At 34.0% G+C, this 25,539-nt stretch overlaps 1 protein-coding gene and 2 long non-coding RNA genes across 4 annotated transcripts in view; 1 reads left to right on the forward strand and 2 right to left on the reverse strand.

Moving 5' to 3' along the window:
- Positions 1 to 2,340: 2,340 nt before the first annotated feature.
- The window catches only part of LOC101742987 (FYVE, RhoGEF and PH domain-containing protein 3), a 42,236-nt gene continuing 19,037 nt past the window's right edge, over positions 2,341 to 25,539 (reverse strand). The window contains exons 4-9 of one of the 2 annotated variants that reach the window (XM_038021894.2): positions 25,207 to 25,524; positions 23,595 to 23,735; positions 16,321 to 16,534; positions 8,377 to 8,466; positions 6,432 to 6,484; positions 4,603 to 4,743 (exon numbers count right to left, since the gene is read on the reverse strand). In XM_038021894.2, coding sequence (XP_037877822.1) covers positions 6,444 to 6,484; positions 8,377 to 8,466; positions 16,321 to 16,534; positions 23,595 to 23,735; positions 25,207 to 25,524 — 804 coding nt within the window. In that variant the 3' untranslated portion in view covers positions 4,603 to 4,743; positions 6,432 to 6,443. Of the gene's footprint in view, positions 4,744 to 6,431; positions 6,485 to 8,376; positions 8,467 to 16,320; positions 16,535 to 23,594; positions 23,736 to 25,206; positions 25,525 to 25,539 lie in introns of both variants that reach the window. The other variant, XM_038021893.2, reaches the window with a different exon arrangement.
- Positions 10,005 to 12,300, reverse strand: LOC134198752 (uncharacterized). The gene is made up of 2 exons (XR_009972921.1): positions 11,399 to 12,300; positions 10,005 to 11,112 (listed from the first exon to the last, which is right to left on the reverse strand). It is a non-coding gene; the product is annotated as an uncharacterized LOC134198752 (long non-coding RNA).
- On the forward strand, positions 13,405 to 15,906 carry LOC134198753 (uncharacterized). The gene is made up of 2 exons (XR_009972922.1): positions 13,405 to 15,361; positions 15,441 to 15,906. It is a non-coding gene; the product is annotated as an uncharacterized LOC134198753 (long non-coding RNA).

Raw genomic sequence — 25,539 nt, forward strand, 5'->3', positions numbered from 1 at the left:
AAACCCTCAAGGGAGTTTTAAAGATGCCGCCAAGAACTCCTGTCGAAACAAGTCGGGCTTAGAGAAATAGCGCCGTAAACCTCCCCATCCGCTGAGACGTCATTTTGCTCTTTGTAACGAACACCTACACAAAATACACAGAACATCACAATTGAATATTTCAGTTTTTAGATGCTACGATATTCGAATATCAAGTACGCTCCAGACCTCAATTAAAGATAAAAAGGAGATCAATTTATTATGGTGTATTTTATTACTATTTTTATTTAATGATATCGTGTCAAAAATTTGGTAACTGGCATGGTATCCAGCTTTCGACAGACACATGCTTATGTTTTCAGTAGTTTTCAACTATTCAACTTCGACAACTATTTCAACATTTATGATTAACGTGTGTAGGTGAGCTCACGGGGCTCAAACCGAAGTGTTGCTAACATTGACCCTAGCAAGAGCAGTGCTTCGCAAAATCTACCACCGGATCGGAAACGCGACCCACTGAGAAGATCCGGCGAGAAACTCAGTGGGCTGTGTCTATGGGTTAATTCGCTCGTCGAGCCCTTCGTCGCAAGCGACGGGTTCGACGAGGACGGTGACCGGACGGCTCGTGTTAAGAAAGGGTTATTTATTAAGTTTTTTTGTAGGTAGTCATTGTAACACGAAAATCAGCTGTCGCCCGAAATCTAGGTTATCGAAGGTACACCTGCAACAACTGGCACCACAACAATCACTGAGATATAGATTCATTTAATGTGTAATTTCTCTTCTCCCTACATTTTCTAAAATTTTATTTTTAGTATTGACATTTTGTCTTGTTAAAATTTCCATTAGCTTCAACCTGGTGGTATAAAATACTCCTATTTCAGTTTCGGCAGGGTACTTTATTTCTTACATGAGTGCTTACAGCTATCGGTAGATATTGTGCGGTCATTTTCCCGCAAAACGAGTGTTATTCTACACTTTGTATGCCACACACACTTGATTTTTGACGTCATTATCCAATTCAGTGTCCTCTTTCTCTAGTATAAAATTAAAACACTCTAAAATGAGTTTGAAATCGAAAGTTTTGGTAAAGTGACCTTAGCTATTCAATTAGTAATGGCATTTACTTTGTGGAGTCGGTGATTTCTGATAACTAATGTGCTTAGTGTGAGTTTTTTAACGTTCTCGATAGCGTAAAAGTTAGCTCATATTTGTATGGAATGGGATCGTTTGCGTACGTTTACCGCTAGGGGCGCTGTTCCAACTGCATACAAAATTGGCTTAACTTCTACGCTATCGACAACGTTAAGAAACTCGCACTAAGCACACAGATAACACTGGACGGGATGACGGCTTGCTGCCCATCGTCAACAACATCCTCAGTCCGCAATAAATAAAAAGTAAGACAAGTTAATATCACCATTTGTAATCAGTTTAATTACCGCATCTAACAAAAGTACCAAAAAGAACAGACCCACGTATTTGCCAGAACAAAAAGAACGTAATAAAGCTTTTAAAAATAGCTGTCATTAAAATTGCTTCATGAAGGGTTTCCTTAAATTACGAGCCGTTTTCGAGGATTTAATTGGTTCAGCTTAGCAGAGGTGGAGCTCTGGTCCAAACTGTGATTCTACTACGTTAAAATATTAAAACTTTAATTGTATCCCGCGCCGCTCCACAGCCGTAAAGATGCCGGCGGGGCGCGCCTTTGATACACTATTAATGCAATTGTTCGAAAACAGCGCGAGGCAATAAAATTTAGCCTTCAGGTAGAATATTCCGCCCCACTTCGCAGCCGTGGCTGTAATTTTTCGCATTGCGGATCTCCACTGAACATAGTTCATTACTTTATTTCACGTTTTTTTTTTTGTGTTTTTTTTACGACAATGAGTCCATTTTTAACGAGATTGCTCGAATGAAGTCTGCCGGATTTAAACTGGAAAACATAAAAATACGAAGATCTCCTATCCTACTTTTCTCGGAAATTATCTCCGCCACATAAAAACAACACGTAGGAATGCAGCTCGCCCGTAATTGACAAGAGGAAATACTGTGATCTCAGTTTACGGCGGGTAAGATATATCTAAAGGATTTAGAACTACTCAATGTGAAACGTAAAATGTTTATACTTGTCTTAAACTTTAAAATTTTATACTGAGATGTATATTCGAGGCGGGCTCGTGCAAGAAAATATTTTCATAGCATCTGCAAAGTGAAAATTCATGCTGCAACTACTTTAAGAAACAAACTTTAGGATGAGTTCAGAAATATACTATGTGCACGGTTCTGGTATGTATTCAACTTTTTTAATAAACTTGAAAATCTCATAAGAAAAAAGGGACACGATAATGAAACACAAAATCAATAATTAACATAATGACTTTTATTTCTATTGTTTTGTTTATCTGAATAATATTAATCTTTAGCAGTGAGCTTATCGTCTTAAAACTAAATTGCTATGATGCGTTATTATATACAAATGATACATCTCATTATCACTAAATAATATAACATACATGAAATAATTACTGAAATTTGCGTTTTTAAAATTAAACCTAATTCGATTTCAAATAAAATTTTATCACATTCTCGGAAAGTATCATAAAAATTATATTGTGATACTTTGGTAATATTTTATTTATAACCGTACTGGAACATTCCTGCATTATATACAGTTAAAACGCAAAAAGACAGAAATCTGTACGTTTTTCTAATTAACATCTCCAAATGACGTAAGCACCACTCGAATTATTAAATTATTTGTAAATACATATTACAATTTTGTGATATTTGGTCTTTGTGAAAAACATTAAGTTCCTTATATATTATTATTATTATTATTGTTTATTAAACAATATTTTGTTATTACAACAATAATTTATTATTGTTTATTAAACAATAATAAAGTTATGACTATTTAACGGATACTAACTTCATTAAAAATCAAATTATATTTCCCACCAAGGTATTGATTAAAATTAACTAATTATACTCTATCATATTATGAAGACCAATTAAAACTAAATAAGTTAATACATTTTTGTGTAAACTGTCTTCATAAAAATTATGTACTTCCATATAATTGAAATCGATTTAATTTTATGATAAATTTAAAGAGGAAAATAACCAATGTCAATTTTTCGGTACTTAATTACTGTAATTACTGGTGGTAGGACCTCTTGTGAGTCCGCACGGGTAGGTACCACCACCCTGCCTATTTCTGCCGTGAAGCAGTAATGCGTTTCGGTTTGAAGGGTGGGGCAGCCGTTGTAACTATACTGAGACCTTAGAACTTATATCTCAAGGTGGGTGGCGCATTTACATTGTAGATGTCTATGGGCTCCAGTAACCACTTAACACCAGGTGGGCTGTGAGCTCGTCCACCTATCTAAGCAATAAAAAAAAATAAAAAAAAAACTTAGTTACTTCAATTCATACTGTTGTTGAACGCAAGCGAAGCACCTACATTTTAACTAGTCTCATAAATTGCTTTTTTTTTTTAAAACAGCCAAACATTGTATACGTCTCTCGTATACTTTACAACGACATCAATAAAATATCTCTTTGGATCGTATTATTATTATGATTTTACAAATAGATTCTCGTAAACTAAAACTATTAATACTTTGTAATATAAATTTATTATTGTCACATAACCAAGAATGTATGTACGTTATATTGATTTAAAATGATTTTTGTATTGCAAATTATGTATTTGATTGTGCATTAAATTTGATGTAAATTTGCAATTAATTACAGTTTAATGGAATTTACTAATTATTATTACTATTATTATTATTATTTGTAACGGTGTCAATTAAATTCATTTTTTTTTTGTAATTACTTCTTCAGCGTGATTCTCAATCTTGTGTTTCAATGTGTTCATTATGTTTCATTATTCACTAGTGTGTTGACTGATTACTTTTTAATGAATCCAAGTACCAAAATATAAGCTTCGTCAAAAAAATAGTTGAATTTTTCAAGCTCGGTAAGTACACATACATAATAAATAGAGACTTCAACAGAAATTGGCTAGAACTTTTTTTTCAGTGAGCCTCTAATAGTATCTGCTAGTAACTTTGCTTAGTGATGTGAAGTTCTTCTGTTTCCAACTATTTAGAGTCTAGATGTCAAAATTAGAAAGCTCATCATCACACTCTCGTCTCGACACGCAAATAATTAACAACTCCGAGGTCGTCCTAAAGCTTGGTCGTAATTTTTTTGAAAATTTAACATTTTATTTTCTGAAACTTACGATATGTATAAGTTAAAATGTTGCTGATGAAATTTACAAAATCACAATTTAAGCAACAATTTTATAATATTCATTGCACAAGCAATTACGTTTTTGACTTAATTAATTTATGATATTTTAATAAACTACTTATTTTTACTCTGGTGGTAGGACCTCTTGTGAATCCGCGTGGGTAGGTACCACCATCCTGCCTATTTCTGCCGTGAAGCAGTAATGCGTTTCGGTTTGAAGGGTGGGTCAGCCGTTGTAACTATATTGAGACCTTAGAACTTATATCTCAAGGCGGGTGGCGCATTTACGTTGTAAACGTCTATGAGCTCCAGCAACCACTTAACACCAGATGGGCTGTGAGCTCGTCCACCCATCTAAACAATAAAAAAAAATTTAAAAAAATTACACACACATAATAAAATACGACTATTGTTTTCATTCGCAGTACCAAGTTGTCCTACGCACTTTCTTATCACCGGAACGGCGAACCTCACCCGGGACACCGCGCAGTGAATTATCTGAAAACGAAATATTCGTAAAGTTGAAAATTAAAACATAATTGACTATTGACTATTTATACTAATATATAAATCTACAGTGGTTTTTACGGATGTTCCGTTATAACTACTGAACCATGCATCCGATTGAATTGAAACTTGGTATCCATGTAGAAAATATATGTAATTAATGGATAGGCTAATATTTATATAAGTGTTGGACTCCCTAATAGTAATGACAATAAATAATAATGTTAATTTTAAATGCCCAGCGAAGCGAGCGAGTACGGCTAGTGGAATGATATTTCTAAACCTTAATAAGCGCTTGCTCCGCGTTGATTGTCAAAACTTACGGCTAATACTCATGGGTTATCACTTTTAAGTACGTACACACAATAGATACTGCACGTAATTAATAGACTGACTTGAAGACTAATACAGTCTTGCTCATCGAACTCATCGTATGTATCTTATGTAGCTACAAAACGGCTATATAACAAACATTCATCAGTAGTATAATATTTTAAATATGAAAATATATTTGTTGGAAAAGCTTTTTAAAAGTTAGGAAAATCGTTTTAATCCTTCAGAATGTTAAATCAATACTATGTCCTAAGCTGAATTGAAATCACAAAATTCACAAAAAAGTATTTGAAAAAATTTGACCACATGTCATGTCTCTATAGACCTCTCTAGACTTCGACAGCATTAACACCGTTTTTATTTGGTCGAGAATATTCGAAATGTCTGTTCAAAAACCTTCAGATTAACCGTACGTTAAGGACTTGGATTAAATTATTCGATAAAGACGAAAGCAATATAGCAAGTAAAGACATTAAAAGCACTGAAGGAAGAAAGGAGGCTGTTAAATCAAAGTTTAAACAATGGCACCCAATAAGAGTCCTAGCACGCAGTAACTCAATCATTCACCATTAAACCTGTCACCGAAGGAAGCCTCTAGACTCAATCCATGAGATTGCTTTGTTTACATAGCGAGAACTTTCCCCACAATAAACCGAAAAACAACTAACGGAGGCCGAAGAGTAATAAGAAAGTTTCTTTTCGTAATTAAAGCTTGACTTATTGGTGAGTTGTAACTACGAACTGATCATTACCCTGATCCGTTTCAAAAACAAAGCGGTCATGCGTTTTGTTTTGAAGGACTGTTATTCCAAAACTATAATAACTAACTTTGGTATATTTGGTAATGGTAGGCCGTGACTTGGCTATACTCCTGGCATTGGTGACATTAATGAATGACGGTAACCACATACGATGTGGGCCGTATGCTCGTCTGTCTACAAAGACAATAAAAATCACTCTAATACCAGCGGTATTCGCGTTGTAGCGTTTTTCGGGTATGGTATCCAATTAATAACGTGTCAGATGATGTTTTAAAATTTCCTGATAAAAATTTCGGAAAATTTATTAATCATTATAATTAATCATTTTTATTATACATTTTAGTCAAATTTCAATCAATTTGTGTTCAAAACTTCTTCACCTCGGAATCAGAATATATTGTTAAATGCAAAAAAAAAACCGTCTTGAATTGAGTACAATTGTAAATGTAATGATGGTCCCGCTCCATTTCAAGGTAAAGCAAATAGTTCACGTGAACAAACACGCATGTGACCAGAAGGTGTGTATAATGAAAGCCAAACAAACATGACTGCAAATATTTGGAAGCGTGCCCAAAGTGTACTGACCTACAAAGCAATTCATTGGTGCAACTTCACTAGAACGAAACCATCTAACAGACCTGCGGTAAAGACGGAATATTTAAATAATCATATAAGTTGTTGAATAGCAAATTGTAAAATCGGAAACCACAAAAACTGGCCTTACACATACATACACATACAGCTGTCATACGAAATATTACGTCATACGTCATATTTACGAAAAACTTTGGTAAAACTATGTACTACTTGTAATTGATGTACATACGAGTATATGTTTATTGGCTATGACTGATTCACCATTTCAAGTGTATGTTATTATTATCAAATTGAAATACAAACATACAACATTAAACTTTTAGTCAATGCCTTACAAATTATACTTTTTTTGTATAATAATAATAAGAATAATAACGTACACTGCACATTGAAGAAATTTAATAAAACATGAGATATAAACACGGCTATGTAATAATGTTTAAAAAAATTATTAAAAAGCTTCTCCATTTAAATTACTTATACAAAAGTCTTGGCAATTTTTTTCCTTAAGACTATCGCAAATCACAAAAGGGGAAATAATAACCTCAAAGATGTTTTTGCGTTTTGTTGAATCAATAGTACAATAGTACTAACCGAAGGAGGAGCAATGAGTGTGTTGAAATGAAAATTACCAGTTGCTACTACTCGTATAAAAGCTGGCAAATGTATGCAATAGAAGTAGAAAATATACCTGAAAGAATTTCTGGAATATTCTCAACTTTAAAAAACACAGTGATTGAAAATAATATTTTCTACAAAAAAAAAGCAAGTGAAAGAAAAAAAAAGTTTTTTGATAAAAATCCAATAGTACTACATAACAATATATTATAAAATGTTATATTATAGCAATTACGTATATTATGGTAAGTATAGCCTACTAGTTAACAAATAAAAAAAATACAGATCAGTCGAATTTCGCTTTTCTCTTATTTCACACATTCAAATATTTTTGTTTTTGGACCCACTCACAGGCGAATGCGGGATAAAGTCGCAAAGGTATTCTATAATGCAATAAGCGGCGAATGTTTCATTATAATAATGGTTCACATATACCTAGATAATATTTACTTAAAGTAAGTGTAAGTACAATAAATATAAGAGTCTCCGTAATGATAAGTAATAACTTTGAAAAAATTCTCTGATAATTATGTTGATTGAAAATTTGTTAGACAATATACATCTGTTCGTTTTTGATTTAATTGAATTTTTAACTCAAACTTTACATACTTGGTGCAAAATGAAGGGTGCATATAACTATTTGATAGAAACAACGCCTGCACCACGTTTAATACCAAAAACGCAAAATCTGTACATATGTGGAGGAAAACACACCATTGGGAAGACCATTTAAGAGGAAAATTCATTTCTGAACTTTATAACCAATACAAATAAGTATAGAACTAAACAGTCACTTGGATGACAAAAATCGGACTTCTACAAATTTATTTTTACTCAATTCGATAGTTTAAAGTGTGATGGTAAAAACTCATGTCAATTTGCATATGATTTATACGTAGATAGGACCAACGTGGTATCTATTCCTATCGGTTTGGAGGGTGTGATCACCCCTATAAAATTTGGTGACGGCACTCAATGTAAGTAATCATGTACATTTATATGTATCGACGCTTGAAAGGCAAAAGTAACTAAGCGACAATGCGTAAACTTTACAGTAGACTAATTTAAAGTTGTAATAAATGAAAAAAAAAATAATCTAGCTGTAGGATTGAAATCATTTTAATAGACCTAGAAATATATATTTTTTGCGCATCGAATATGGTTATTGCCTATCATTTATATACAAAGCCGTTATTGTCGCTTAGTCACGTATGCCTTTCAAGCGTCGATATACATATATATCTCTTCCAATGCAATACAATCGGAGTACTTGTGAATGAGTATGTAATAGCTGTTCTTGGTCCGAAACACTTACATTTGTCATCGTTCCTTTCCGAATCGACGGAGGCTTGACTGTCCATTGAAACCATCGATATCCGTTTGCTTCGCTGCTGTTGAAGAAGCTCTGAAAACAAAATACGACACCAGTGAAAAGTTGTTCTAGATATTTCACGTTGCGGAAGCTTTGAGGATTTTTCTTGAATTTGCCGTTCCTAAAGAAATAACAAAAATGTTCTACAAATATTTTCAAAATTACAACAACCGATTAGTTGGGTACCGATTTGAAAAACAAGGTGGTTCATATTTTAACTTGAATGCGATTTAATGTACTAAGGTAGGTTTAAAAGGGCACCCGCCATCACTTGCCGTCTGAGCTCACTGTCGTATTTTTTTTTATTGCTTAGATGGGTGGACGAGCTCACAGGCCACCTTGTGTTAAGTGGTTACTGGAGCCCATAGACATCTACAACGTAAATGCGCCACCCACCTTGAGATATAGGTTCTAAGGTCTCAGTATAGTTACAACGGCTGCCCCACCTTTCAAACCGAAACGCATTACTGCTTCACGGCAGAAATAGGCGGGGTGGTGGTACCTACCCGTGCGGACTCAAAAGAGGTCCTACCAGTCGTATCTATTAAATGTCTTCTACGATTAATATTTTGGGGCTGACAAATCGAATATAATGTTTTTAATCGGATCTGACATACCATTCATATCTACAAACTATCTGTACATCTGTAGGTATAAATTGTAAACACATTTTCCGTGTATTCAGCTTATCGATGCCGCACCTGACTGAACTGATAATAATTCGATAGACTCATATTCTAAGAATACATTTAGAATACGCTCACTATTTGATTCGTTCGTGTTATGGCAATACCTATTAAGTTGAATTGTCTCAAATAAAATCTTGGAGTAAATCAGAATTTAAACCAAACTTATTAAGGTTAAGTCGATAAATTAAACATTAATTTGAACATAATAAGTTTTTAAAGTGTATTACAAGCGACATTTAATTTTTATGTACAACATTTATTATTTGAATCTTAAATATATAAGTGTATTCTATGAACATACATGTGTATGAACATACACAATATAAGTGTATTCTTTTACGAAATGATAAATGCAAATACATTGATGATGCAACCTAATATAATGCAGCCAAAACATCTTGAACCAAAACAAAAAAAAATTGAATTGCACACGATTTAAGACAATAAATACTTGAAAGCTAGCTACATAACGCGAAATGAATGTAGATGATTTTCTCTAAAACTGTGCAACAGAACATTCTAAAGACCAAATATCAGAATTGCTGTTCACTATTATCATATTTTTTATTAAAATCATCTAACTACATTAACTTCTAGTGTTTCTTAACACAGTCTTACAGCAAGATTGTAATAATTTTATTGTTAGCTTATTAGTAATGGGTGATTATACAAAAGTTGGGTAACTATTGAGGATATTTTGTTTACTATAGTTATTAAACCAAATTGTTACAAATTTGGGTGTATATGATGGCTAATCTAATGATTATCTTCTTCCAAATCGGGCCAGTCACTTTTTTAAATAGATTGTGAGATATTTAAAATTTTCTGAATTTGACTGCCAGGGGACTGACGAGGCTAACATAGTACTGATAAAATACACAATTTTGTAAGAATTATAATGAAATTTAATAAAAAATAATACAAATCTCTTATTTTTAATAATAATGGCACATGTCTTTTAAGTATTATAATCACTTAGTAACAATTAAAAATAATTATTAATATTATATGTAATACTGGGAGAAAATACTATCTCAATTTTCAATACAGCCTTTTGAAATTTAACGTAAAGTTATTCACTTAGCTTTTACTACTTTTACTTAGTTTTACTTAAAAGTTCAAGTAATCAACAAACAATGGAAACATGTATATTTTCGAAAACATCATTTTATCCTTAAATTGGTAAAAAACCCCTCATCCCTTTTGTAATGAGGTTTGGTACGGGTATTTTTTATTATTTTATTATTATTTGATCCACGGGAACATCTGATACATCTTTTTCATCCACTTTGAACAGAGTGCCATTGTGATTACAAATTTTGAGAAAAGTTACTCTTACTTCACCGTCTTCATCATCAACCGAAGAGCAGACCGCTGTATAATGATATTTTGTTTTATTTATGAGATATTGGTCTCTCATGTCTTCAATTCCGGTCTTTGGCGTTTTTTTAACAGATTTTATTACTTTTTTAGTAATAGTAATTTAGCTGTTTTTTGACTCGTACATTTTTGACGCTGAGTATTTAGTTTAGCTTTAAGCTTTGAAACTATAGCCTCCATCTTTTTTATTTCCCTGTTTCAAGATTTTCTCTGTCTTTCACTTCTCCTTTTGGCTTCTTTTGATCTTTGTTCTTCGTTAATAACAGGTCTGATTGCTTGATTAACTATGGGTCGTATTTCGTCGTCAGTTAGTGGAGGAGTATTCTGGCATATAAAATTATTAGTGGTTGGTTTCAATAGCTGTTTTCTTTGCCTGTATGAATATTTTTTCCCTTTTTTTTCTAGTTATTCGTTGGTTGGTGTCATGTCTTTAACATTTTTTCTTTGTCCTTTCTTTTTTTCCCTTAAGTACTGAAATTTTGGTTTTTTTTTGTATTCCGTTAATTTAATAGGATCACTTTTAATTCTGTCCAAGCGAGCCTTTCCGGCTTCTCTCTTTTTTTTTAATATTTCTTCCCTAGTTTTTTAGAGTGTCGCATGATGTTTTACACTGAAATATAAAATAGAAATGCTTATACATGGTAGCAATTAAGATAAATGCGCTCTAAAACAATATAAAAAAACCGTACTATGGAGACACGTCAGTCCTCTAACGCGATACCTAACAAAGGACTGACGCCAACGGACTGACGAAAAAGGCATAATTGGAGGTTATAATCAGAACTAATGTTTTTTTTTGGTAATTTCGAATATCAACAAACTACATTTTAACAAATCATAGTTAACTATGTATAAATGAAAATAAACCTCACATTAACAAGAAAATAACGACTCACCACAGGACTGAAATTTTGACTGGCTTCGCACGTGTGTAGACGACAAACACAACCCAAGCACTGATATAGTTATGGCGACCGTCAAATTGTGCGGTCCGACACTAACTTCATTATCAACATTAAAGCTTAAACAGGGATTTGACCTTGACTCGATGATATTTGGCGAGATTTTCAAATTTTAAAGAACACACAACGGACTGACCAATGAAACGAACACAAAGTTTCTTATTTTTTTTAAAATAAAATGGAGAACATTGCATTATGAAAGTTGTAGTATATAATACTATGTACATCACAGATTGTAGTAAATTAGTAAGTTTTCTTAAATCAATGATAATGTTTAATGGATAGTCACTTGATTGTTAGTTTTCGGGATTGTGACATGCCAAAGGACTGACGTTTTAAGTATTAATTTGGTTTTTTTACTAACTTGTATTTAAAATAAAGAAGTGAAATTGGGTGACCAAATAAAGGACGTTTCGTTGTTTTAAAATAAATTGGTATTTCAATAAAATATAATAAGACTTTGTATATATTGGCTGATGACATAGAGTTACCCAATTTTTGTATAATCACCCTAATGTATGGAAAGTGTACATTCTTTAATTTGAATTTTTGCCACACTCGCGCTATTGGAAAGGGAGTTCGGGTGTAATGTGGAATTTTAATGAGGCAGCGACGACAGAGATAAAAACTAAAAATATAGCGTTGAGTGAAGTAAAAATATTAGGGGTGATTCCCATCTACAATGATATTACTAAATTACAATAAAACAAAATTTAAATTTCGTTTCTTTGTTATGAGCAACACATAAACTAACTAATAGAACCAATAAACATTATAGTCGTAGGAACTTATTAATTAAAAGTCATAATAATATCAAGGGGGTGCAAGGTTATTTGGATAAACGACATTGCGCTAAATACGCGACATTTCGTCTTCTCGCATTAAAACTGTATAATCTCACAACTTACTAATTTTACAGGAGAGGGTTTTAAAGGTTTAACATGTAATATTTTTAATATTAATCATCTTTGTAACATTTATTTTTTTACCAGTTACATTATCTGTCTTTTAAAGTAAGATAAAATTATGTATTAATTTTGTTAAGTCAAAACATAGGTAAACTAAATAAATAAATAAACTAAAACTAAACTAAGCTCTGTTAACAGTATTTATGAGAAAATTTCTGGTGATACCAAATGTTTACGCATATTAACTCAATTTCGAATATTTTTGGAAATTGTACACTTTTAATGCGAAAAGGCGATTTATCTTTGTAATTAAAGGAGCGTTTTATTAGGTATTAGCTTTCGATGTTTTACTTAAACTTCAATAAAGTTTATTCCATTGAAATAGCTGAAGAAGTTTTTATTTTTTTATTGCCCTTGTAGGCAGACGAGCATACGGCCCACCTGATGGTGAGTGGTTACCGTCGCCCATGGACTTCAGCAATGCCAGGGGCAGAGCCAAGCCGCTGCCTACCGCTTAATACTCTCCACAAGCCTCGTTTGAAGAAGGACATGTCATAGCGTTCGGGAAACACCGCGGAGGGGAGCTCATTCCATAGCCGGATGATACGTGGCAAAAAAGATATCTGGAAACGCACTGTGGATGACCGCAGTGGCTCCAGGTAGTATGGATGAACTCTACTCCGGTGGCGGGCGGTGCGATGGTAAAAACGAGATGCCGGTATCGTCTCGAACAATTCCTCAGAGCACTCCCCATGGAACATACGGTACAAAATACAGAGGGAACCGAAGTCCCTCCGCAGACCCGGAGGTTCCAAACGATCCGTGAGAATGGGATTATCGACAATCCGAACGGCCCTCCTCTGCATGGAGTCAAATGGAAGATTTTGATTTTTTGATATGATTTTATTTCCAAATTTTATTAATGGCTCTCCTGTAAAGTTGCAAATGTCGCTTAAACAAAATAGCTTTCACCCCTCGGTATATTGTTTTAAAGAGTCCGTTCACAATAATCTGTCCGTCTATAAATTTGCTGTTTATAATATGTTTTTATTAGTTTCGTATGTCTGTTTGTATATAAAGGAATCTATGAACGTCATTTTCAACGCCTTCAAGTCATTCGCCTATGGATTAAAAAATAAATAATAGTTTAAAAAAACTAACCCTTCTACTCATATCTGTTCATAAAATATTTATAACTACTGATACCATGCACCCCACGTTTTTTTTACCATAAAATCATTTTTTCTTATACTATTTTTAATTCAAATTTATTAAAATTTATTTTCTATTTTTTAGTTGTATTTTCTATAAAAGCGTATTTTGTTAGTTTTTTTTTAAACTATTATTAATTTTTCATTTTTTAGTTGAATTTCAATTTTTTCAATTTTTTTTTTATTATTGTATTATCATCGGTCGTTAGTAAGTATACCAAATTTCGAGTTAATCCGACGTTTTGAAGGGGGTCAAAATCATGTTCAAAGATTCCGTTACAAACATACATACGTCTGAAGCTAATAATAAAAGCGTATTAAAAAATTATGACATTGATAATTTTATAGCTTCGCTCTATTTTCTTGACCAGTATCAACAGGATAAACAAAAATGAAATTAATATTCATTTAGTTGCTATTTAAGTGCACTTTTTAGTTTTTAAGCTACATATAATATTATTATTTTCCATGTATGGTGTTAGTGACAATTCAATTAACAAATATTATATGATTATAATATAACATAATAATAATATTATTGTATAGGCTAATAAGTATGTGTGTTTGACTGATTCAAATATAAATCGCACATTTACCTTGAAACAAAAATAAAAGGAAAATAAATCCGTTATATCAATCAAAATGATTCAATTTCAAATGACTTAGAGTTTGAATGAATCTGAGTTAAACTACGAGTATTTAATGAACAAAATAACAATTCATAAGTCTCGGTCACAATTACCTACGAGTGAGTCAGACATAAACCACGACGAAGTATAATGGTATTTTGCGATAGACAAAAGCCTATTGTACATTAGTACTAATACAAGGGGAACAGCAATCATCGCTAAACACCATTAGGTAACAATGAAACGAGTTTTCAGTAAGATTTAAACACCATTTTACTCTTATCGGTGTTATCTCCGCGAGGAGTATGGCGCCGTAACGTCACGATTTCAAAACGATCGCACTTTCGACGTTGGATTCCCTTGCGTGCCTATCTAATAATCCGAAAGAAGGTCGTTGAGACGAGATAATAGGGCTTACTCCGACGACGACAACAAGAAATACATAGATAAAATCATAACACGCGCGCGAAATTGCCATAGTATTTTATTGGCTTGTTTTCTATTGCCGCTGCTGGTTGAGTGACGTCACAAAACGCCAACAACGTATTTTTAATGCCAGTGACAGTTAAAACAAATTTACAATCCATCACAGTTCCCACAGATCGTTCTCGTTGCACATGCAAGTGTTACCGTCCAATAAAAAAAGTCCGTGTCGTCGACCCCAGAGTGCGTCATCAAACGACAAAGACCGTCATTTCCTTCGTCACGTATAAACACGGAGAGCAGATGACGATCAATTAAAAAGTTTGTTCGCATTAACTATGCGGGAATTAGTTAGCAGTACGGCCTGCGTGCCAGATGGACCCGACGAATTTCTTTGAGTGAAAGATAACGCCAGAGTTTGGAACTTCACAATAAATGGATATTAAGCTGGCGTGTCTTTGATGTTCGTCTAATGCTTTAATGTTAATTCGACTGAAGGTTCCTCGTTGAAAACCTCAGAGAACCGAGATTCTGAGTGTTTTTGAAGTTATACGTCTTTAGGTGCGTTATGAAAAATTGATGAGAGTGAAATTTTACGATGCGCGTGCACCGTGACACAAAATCAACAGAAATGAAGTTGCCCACTAAATCGCTCATTACAATACGACCGACGCAACTTGGAGAGTCTGAATATAGCCGCAGGTGAACTTTCGCGCGTGTACACTGGTAAAAAAAAGTTTTATTAGCATTAATTATTTTTTAGGTTTTATTGGTCAAATATAAAATGATTTGAATTTGGTTTCAGATTTGTCCTAATACCGGACTCTGGCATGGATTACAACAGCTTTGTCACAGTAGAGTATATCCCATTATCCCTACAATGTTTATTACTGAATGCATTTGTTGACGCAACCTAAAATTCAATTGTGATGTTATAAATTCGAACTCATTCTCCATATAAATTCTCTATTTAAAATATGTAACAAAAAAAATACCAAAGCTTTTTGTATTTTTCAATTACTAAGACAAAAGCACGGTATTGTTCGTGTACATACCATAATTAATGACATTGATTTATATAAAATCATTAAATACTCAATAATCAGAATTCATTTATTCATGTATAATGTGTACTTATTGTATTAAGAGTGCACAATGATAATCAATTTTTCGTTTGCAAAATATTGAGAAAAATGATTGAGAAATCGCTTTTCGATATATGTATTATCGAATGTATGATATCTGTATTAAACTTTATCTCATTTTGTTTATGTTTCCTCTTTTAAAAAATCAAAAATTTTCCTTTTAACGTACTATCAGATTAAAAACTTGTGAGGTTTTCAATCTACTACTTTCTTACTGGTGGTAGGACCACTTGTGAGTCCGCGCGGATAGGTACCACCGCCCTGCCTATTTCTGCCGTGAAGCAGTAATGCGTTTCGGTTTGAAGGATGGGGCAGCCGTTGTAGCTTTACTGAGACTTTAGAACTTGTATCTCAAGGTGGGTGGCGCGTCTACGTCGTAGATGTCTATGGGCTCCAGTAACCACTTAACACCAGGTGGGCTGTGAGCTCGACCAACCATCTAAGCAATAAAAAAATAATAAAAAAAATACTATGTTTTGAAGTAGTCTCCAAAATAATGAAAAAAGTCGTCGTCTGATTTAACGAAAAATTCTAACTCACCTTTCTTTTGCATAGCCTGTTCCCACAGTAGTGATGTTATATCCTGGACCCAAGAATTCCTGATGACTGGATCATTCGTCTCCAGCTTATAGGACTTCAGGTTTCTCTTCTTATACCAAATGGTAAATTTGTGCTGGTCGTGTTCCTTGGCCGTGATACCGAGGTCGTCCACTGAGATGTGGTCTTTGTATATGAAGTACTCTACCCTTTGTTGCTGCAACGGAAAATTAAACTATTAAAGTACTGATTCTGGCTTAATTCCGGTGGGCAACCAAAAAAAATCATCTATGATTAATATAATTTACTGGTGGCATGACCTCTTGAGAGTCCGCGCGCGTAGGTACCACCACCCTGCTTATTTCTGCCGTGAAGCAGTAATGCGTTTCGGTTTCAAAGGGTGGGGCAGCCGTTGTAACTATACCTGAGACCTTAGAACTTATGTCTCAAGGTGGGTGGCGCATTTACGTTGTTGATATCTATGGGCTCCAGTAACCACTTAACACCAGGTGGGCTGTGAGCTTGTCCACCTATCTAAGCAATAAAAAGTATTTTTTTTTATATATTACTAATACAGATACTATGAACGCCAGACGGCCTCGTTTACAAAATCCTATTATAAATTGTTTCGATGAATCGCTTTGAATGAAGTTACAATTTCGTACCCAGTTAATATAAAATTTGTATAACATGATCTGTCTGTCTGACATAATATTTTTAATCCCGCGCCCTCAAACAGCTGAAGTCTGCGATGCGTGATAATTGTCGTATCACGGCATTCGCAAGGTCATTTAACTCGCCTTTGTATTCAAAAACACTTCGTAATGATATTTTTAACTTGGTTTAAAAGATTTCTTGTAATATATCTTTTGTAGAAAAGCGTTATTTGTTTATTGTGTGATAATGTTAATCAGAGTACAAAAATAAGCATCGTGTGGTGAATAAATAATAAAACGTGTTATTTTAACCAAGTTAATAGATAAACATAAATGTGCATTTATTATATAGTACAGAAGTAATAAATTTTGATAAGCCACTTCGTGTACTTTAGATGTAAGTCAAACAGATTTATGGCCTTGGCTTTTCCAGTAACATTTAATTCTCAATGTATAAAGAAAATTCGTAACAATGGTATAAGAGATTCGAGACATTGTTCTATTCAAGGTTATGTACTGAACTAAACTATTTTCATATTCACAAAAAAACAAGTCCGAGATTGCATTGTATTTACGAAATAAGTTTCATGTGTTTAGTAGGAACGTGAATAATGAATAAAAATTACGCCAATCTCGAAACATTTTTAAACATTTTTAAACGTCCGTCCGGTGTAGTGGTAAGTGACATGGTCACTACACTAGGGGGTCGCGGGTTCGAATCCCGCCAAGGGAAGATATTTGAGTGATAAATATAAATGTCTTTTCTAGGGTTATGGATGTATATTAAATATATGTATGTGTATAATAAAAATCTTACATTTATTTCCGATATCTGATACCTGTAACACAAGTTCTTTACGAACTTATCACGGGACCAGTTAACGTGGCGTGATAGTTGAAAAAAAAAAAAAAATTAAACCTCTAAAACGAATATGATATCTACTGTTGTAATCTATCTATCTAAAGCTCAGAGTTTCAAGAATCATATTATGTATTTAAATTAAGACTAGCATGTGTAATTTTTGTTTTTTAATATTGATTTATTTATACATATTTCTGTTCTTTACTTCTATAATTTGTGAAATAGTAGATGGATTCAACATCTAAAAGACGTTCAGAGGTTAATGACACGTTTCTAGCACCATAAATTTAATACATACGTGATTTCCGATAAGTGCACTTGTCAACATAGATTTAATGAGCACGCGTATTTAATACGTGATCTGAGTAGCCTGAATTCGCTTATATGTAGCTGTAATCGACAATAACACGTCCAACAGCACGATGCAAATATATACACAGGAATCTATTTCAACATTATAAAACAGAAAATAAATGTGAATGTTCTAAAAATGTTTTGTCCTTGGTGAGAAGTTAACCGATCATGTTACATTAAGTATTATTAAGATTTCGGCAAACTTTAAGGGCATCTGGTCTACTGGTCAGAGCATCTCAAATTATATTGTAATATCCCGGTTATTTGAAGAATTTGTGTGCCGGTCATCGCTTTGTTCTACATTTTTATAGTCGAAAAAGCATGTTCGCCTTATTACTTGAATTAACTTAACAGCACTTCCTATTTCGGTTTCCCTATTCAAATTACCGATCGAAATATAGTTTCTTCAAATCTATATATTAATACGTGAAGCAAAAACTTTGAACTCTTTTTACGAAAAATGCGCGGACGGTGGAGTATAAAATTTCTCACACTTATAGAGAATATAGAGAAGGAGTGCACAATGCTAATATTTTTTTTTAAATAATGCATAACAGATTTATTAACAGATATATTATCAGATACTTTAAATCAATAAAGAAAACATTACACACAGTACCATTTATTTGACACAACACATACATAAAAATATACTCTTTGTTTACTGTGAATTGAGAAACTTTTGTCATTGTTTAAAGTCTGTTGTCGATTAGAAAATAGATTAATATTGTTTGTCTTTAATATTACTGGTTTGGCGAATACTGTGATTATATTATCGAATTATAATAGTATTTGAAAATAGAACCATAATAATGTTTAAACTTATAATTTCAATTAATTATAGTTGAATTACGACTACTGTTGGGCCATTAGTTTTATCAAAAACACATGGGATAATTTCTAACACAAGTGACGTGAGACGTGAACCTAATATAAAACAGACTTATCATTGACCAGAATTGCCTGTGCCTAAAGTTGGGATTAGTGAGACGAGATTGTATGTGATCGATTGAAATCATAGCTTCATATCTAAATAGCATATTATTATCTCAAGTTAACCCTATCGAAAACATTTCAACCGAATTTTTGGTACTGTTGGGTTGACCGGATTTAAGGAATTCGAAATTGAAAAGAAATAAACGAGTAATCAACTTTTATGTGATTATTCTAGGCTCATCCAGACGAATAGAATGCGGGCTTCCCGGAACTCGTCCTGACGCTTAAGATGTCAACCCTAGATGCGGCTTACCTATTGATCACCACGGTCAAACTGTGTATCAACATTCATTTGAGGAACCCGTGAAAATTACACTTAAAGATACCGCTGAATGTTCAAGAAACTATCTATTTGCTCTCACATTGGTCTATTTATTACCATAGCAGCAATAAGGAGTTCCAGTTTGAAGGATGGAGCAACCATTGTACCATAGAACTGAGACTTAGAAATCGTGTCTCAAGGCAAGTGGGAGCATTTACGTCTTTAATACCAGTCACTTAGCAACAGGTGGACCGTGAATTTGTTCATCTGTCTAAATAAAAAAATCTGTAACCCAACTATTTATCCAATTACCAAGTATCGGTATGCTATTGACAAACCTAGAAAAGGCATTCTTAGAACGACTAGAATTTGTTCAAACAATGGAAACTTATCTGTAGCAACTGTTACTAGAACCCAAGAAGTCTTTGCTAATACTTAAGACAAACTAACGCTACTAGAGCAAAGGAGGATCCTTCGTTTAGGTAATTCTAAGAAAAACGTGAGTTGCTAAGATAAGCACGACTTAGTTGCCTCCGTTCTCTGATTAAACCAGTTGTGATTTCCCCGTTCGACCAAATAAGCTTCAGAGGGTAATGTTTTTTTCTTTTAAAATTGTTTTATTTCACCTATTGCCTTATTAAACTGTCGAATCTTATACCTTTAAAGAAACAATTCTTGTGTATATATAATCTGAATCTCGGAAACGGCTCCAACGATTTTCATAAAATTTAGTATACAGGGGATTTCGGGGGCGATAAATCGATCTAGCTACGATTTATTTTCAGAAAATGTTGTTTTATTCGTGTTTTCAATAATCAACTCTTCCCGACATCTATTGGCGAATAATAATACTATTTTTCTTAATTGAGGGCAACTAACCGCTTTAAAGACACAAGATGGCGTTATCAAAAAAAAAAAAAAACAAGCGGTCATCATCTAGTAGAATCCATGATATATGTATATTTTAATCATCCCATGATCTCAAGAACTCAAAGACGAGCTGTGTCGTGAAACAAAATACAAACAAATTCGATTGAACGTCTAAATTATTGGTGGCAGAGTACATTGTGAATCTATTTACCACAATTCGACTTATTTCCGGCGCGAAGCAATGATTGTTTGTTTTCTGAACTGCGTACAGAGTGAACTTTATTACAGTGCTATTAAGAACTCATGTCTTAAGTTTGATGGCGACAGTCACAATGTTTTTGCATGAGCTACCACTGAGTGGCATGTGTACCTTGATATCGTCTGCCCATCTACGGAATAATTTTTTTTTAGACATTAATTGAGCATTTCTATAATCTATTACGTCATATTATATGTAACTAGGCTGTTTTAAACAATACACACAGCACGCAGGATATGAATCGTCATCATCCTATCGACGACGCGCCGCCGCCGCAGTGGCGCGACGTCGCAGTTAAATGTTTCATTGTGTCATATCTGCTACTTCAAATGAACCATGAAGTGCATGTCGTTACTAAACACCATTTCTATCAGAGATAAAGAGTAAATAAATGCCAATTAAGTAATTTCTATGGCTATGAAACTTTCTGTTTTTTTTTTTTTTTTGTTATACTTCTTAACTAAGGCCCTCTTGCAGCCACCGGAGTTTATAGACGTCATAAAAATGCTGACGCAAATTAGAATGATGAATTGCATCGGTGTGAACAGGAACAGTGTGGTAGATTTTTGGCAGATTTCGGAGCTGCCCGATCTTAAGGTAATAAAAGGTAAACGAACTCCATAGAAATCACGTGAATATTGCCACCCGCCTTGTTTCAATTACTATTTTTTCGGGCCGGCCCTTACCTCATACGAGGTGTCCATGCCTAGGCAGAAACGGCTGTCACCACCCCCAAGCAATGGCTTATTTTGTCTTCCTACCAAAGCTGATAGCCTTGAGAGGCTACTTCAGCGTAACCTTACGTAGTAGGTGAGCTCACGGGGCTCAAACCGGATTGATGCTAACACTGACCCTAGCAAGAGCAGTGCTTCGCTGAATCTACCACCGGATCGGACACGCGACCCACTGAGAAGACCGGGCGAGAAACTCAGTGGGCATGGCTTATTACTTCGCGGCAGTAATATACAGAACTTCACGATACGACCTACCACCACTAAATACCCGTTACTTGATAAAAAAACCATCGAAATCCGACACAATAACTATTGCTTAATCCAAATGATTGCTCATAATATGATATTATATTCGTTGAATTTACATATGCCCGATCCCACTATATCATCCGTTTCTAGATAATTTATAATTCGAATTAAAAAAAAAAACGTTATATTTAAACAAGGATTTCCCCCTTCATCTTTTTTTTTAGGGAAATAACATTCTAATGGTCATAACTACATATAAAATTTACAATATAAACGTTCATACGACAATAGACTCTTATCATGCCCGACCATGTCGGCTCCAATTGTGCATAAATATTAAAACTAACCATTTTATTGTTATCAACATGTGAGTCATTGAATAACTATTCGGGAGCTTCGTAAATATCAATGCTTTTTTTTTTTTTTTTTTTAATGAAATAAAAACAAACAAAACTTCGGAACAACAATAAATTTTGACGATGAAAACAAATTGAAACGTAAAAACAAATTTTATCGCGGTTAAAAGAAAAGAACAGTCGTTACCTATATTGTTATGAAACTACTGTTCGAGAACTAAAGTTTTCTGTCGTTATATGACGGTCTCCCTGCAATGAAATCTAAAGCTCAAAACTAAAGTTCTCAAAACTATCGATATAAATGCCGTTAGGAAAACTATTACAGCTATAGACGGGGACAGACAAGCTCACAGCCCATCTGGTGTTAAGTTGTTAGTGGAACCCATTGTTACTGTACAACAGTAAGGAGTATTATAGCTTTGGGATGGTAGGAGAGACTGGTGATAGACTGTTGGGAGTGGGGTTTATTAGCAAAGACCCGAATGTCTCTGAAAATTCCTAACAGTCGAGGACAGCTAATCTGCTAGTGCATCTACTAATTAATCGGAATCGCTACCCGCGGATTAGATCTGGCGAGAAACTCAAATAATTGCTGTTAGGGGCTAAGCATCAGTTCAAACTCTTCAACGAGTTCTTCGAGTAAGTCAAGTAGGTCATTGTACTAGTATTCACGTTCGTAGCGATTGATTTACATTGCACGACAATATTCCTTCATTGTGGGTTTATTAGTGAACGCGCGATAGATAGACCTTTTTATCTATACATATAAATAAAATTGCAGTATCTGTTTGTAATATTGAAATAACTGCTTTTTACTACATGCATATGAATATATATACGTTATATACACCAAAATAACATTTTTTACAATTTTTGTCTGACTGTCTGTTTGTTTGTTCCGGCTTTGGAACGGCTGGACCGATTTTGACGGGACTTTCACTGACAGGTAGCTGATGATATAAAGAGTAACTTAGGCTACTTTTTTTAGGCTAGCTTCGCCCCGCGGCGTTACCCGCGGTACGACAATAACCGCGGGTAACATCGCGGGACTCAACTAAAATTTAATGTTTCCGAAGCGAAGCGAGCGCCGGTCGCTAGTAATACATATAATACCCTGCACTTTGACCTATCCCAATATTGTCTCGTTCAATTGATTAATCGTCTAGTAAATTTTTACATTATGTTATCTTTCTAGTATGAATATTCTTAAATATAATTGTAAATAGCCATGCTTTAACAAAAACCGACTTCAAATAGAAAAAAAAAGAAATTCCAAAACAAATTAATATATATACACTAAATACAATAATCATCGAAATCGGTTGGCATGATATTGAGTTATTGAGTTATTCATCTATTTGTCGCGCACGTACTTAATGCAAATTTAAGGCTTATATGGTTTTCTCGTGGATACCATTATCAAAACTGGACCACACGGGAAGCGTCAGCTTTCTAATAAAAAAAGAATCATTAAAATCGATTCACCCAGTCAAAAGTTATAGAGGTAACAAACATTAAAAAAATTACATACAGTCGAATTGAGAACCTCCTCCTTTTTTGAAGTCGGTTAAAAATAGAGCTCCTTTCGGGAGAACATACGTGCTACTAATTATTTTTGCCTGCTCAAAAACATTTGTCATATGGCGTATATGATGTGGTGATAAAATAAATTAACGTACCTTCCTATAGACAGCAGTGATGAGAACGAGTTTGTCAAAGAGGAATATCCTCATGAGCTGTCGCCAGCGCCGAGCCGTGTCCATAGCGTAGAACTCGTTCTGACGAAGCAGTCGACCTTGGTTCAGAAGGTTTAGGTAATGCTACAAAAATACCAATCGATCTATTATTGAACTCATAACATATTACTGGTGGTAGGACCTCTTGTGAGTCCGCACGGGTAGGTACCACCACCCTGCCTCTTTCTACCGTCAAGCAGTAATGCGTTTCGGTTTGAAGGGTCGGGCAGCCGTTGTAACTATACTGAGAACTTAGAACTTATATCTCAAGGTGGGTGGCGCATTTACGTTGTAGATGTCTATGGGCTCCAGTAACCACTTAACACCAGGTGGGCTGTGAGCTCGTCCACCCATGTAAGCAATAAAAAACAAAAAAAAAACTAATAACAGCATATCAGGTGATACATAGAATAATGTACCTACTTTCTTTTTTATTTATTTTCCAGTTACTCACTCCAATTAATGTGGCTATAACAATGAAAAATGAAATGAAAAAACAGAACAATGAGGGTCAGTTAAACCGAGGAAAAGCCAAATAGTTTTAGGTCCCAAAAACAAATTTAATGAGTAGGAACTTTTCATGTACCAATTAAAAACAAGTTTAATCGTAAAGTAATAATTACATTACATTTTAAATCTTTTCCAGTCGACAATTTAGAATCTATGAATATTTTGTCGATGTCTAAACTTTATTGATACCTACATGGATTTATTAGATGATACCTTATTAGGTATCCTCTATACCTACAGCTGCGAGCCAGTAATAACGCAAATTTATGAATTTTGCGTGTTTGAATTTTGTTTCACGATGTTATTCTTTCATCGTGAGAACCATTCGTGAACACGCGCTAAGTATATAACATATTATGTATTGCCTCAGAAAAATTGGTATATCCCTACGGAATTTGTACTCCGGCATTAACACAGACATAGCAATACACACGGCGTCTTATCCTTTTACCACCTTCGATTTTTCCACGATTTCACCCAAATCGGATGTTCTAAAACATAAACGATCAACAAACGCCTTTAATTATGTACTTTATAACATATATATTTAAATTAATCAAAATTAGCACGACCTTCGCAAACTCAAACAAATATACAAGCTTTAATGGCCTTCTTATCTATGAAATGTATATTCCAAATGATAAAGATAAGACTGTGCTAATAGAATATTATCATTGTGTAATCTATAACGTGGATCATTTATATTTACGAGTATAATACCTCAACTGTAACAAGTAATAGAAAGTACTACATTCACTCAGTTCAACCGGGTTCAGAAAAATAGTCTTCGTGCTATTGTATAAAGATAAACTAACGTGTTTGATATCAGTGACAGATATAGAGAATTTGCTAATGAAAATAAAATGCAAACTTGCCTCTGAATCTTCAATTTAAATACACATCATGGAATGTTCATTGTGAAAGTTATATGCTATTAATTACTAATGTACAAAGAAATAATAAAACGAACTAAATTCAGATGTAGATGAATAAAAAACCATGTCCATTTCCTAATGACGCAATAATGTGAGTAGTTTTCACTTACCGGACAGTCGGTTATGTTTTCTAACGCCATTATTTCATCAACAGCTGTCAGCACGCGTTCTATCATAGTTTTAGCTTTCTTTAGACTTTCCAAAGGGGTTTCGTCGTTTTCCGATACGTCTCCGTTGCTTCCTCCGGTTTCGTCGCTGTCAACGCTAAGTTTTGATATCCTTGAATCTGATTCGCATCTTTCGTTCTCATAATTCGTGTACGTCTTCACTAGATCGGCTAAAAATAGTTTGTACCTCGGAAGTCTCTGGACTGGTTCTAGTAAATAGCTTGACAAGTCTAATCTGTCACCCAATTCGAATTGTCTTTCCTGTGAACCAAGTGT

This window comes from Bombyx mori, chromosome 4, assembly GCF_030269925.1.
Source record: "Bombyx mori chromosome 4, ASM3026992v2".
In the NCBI taxonomy this organism is placed as follows: Eukaryota; Metazoa; Arthropoda; class Insecta; order Lepidoptera; family Bombycidae; genus Bombyx; species Bombyx mori.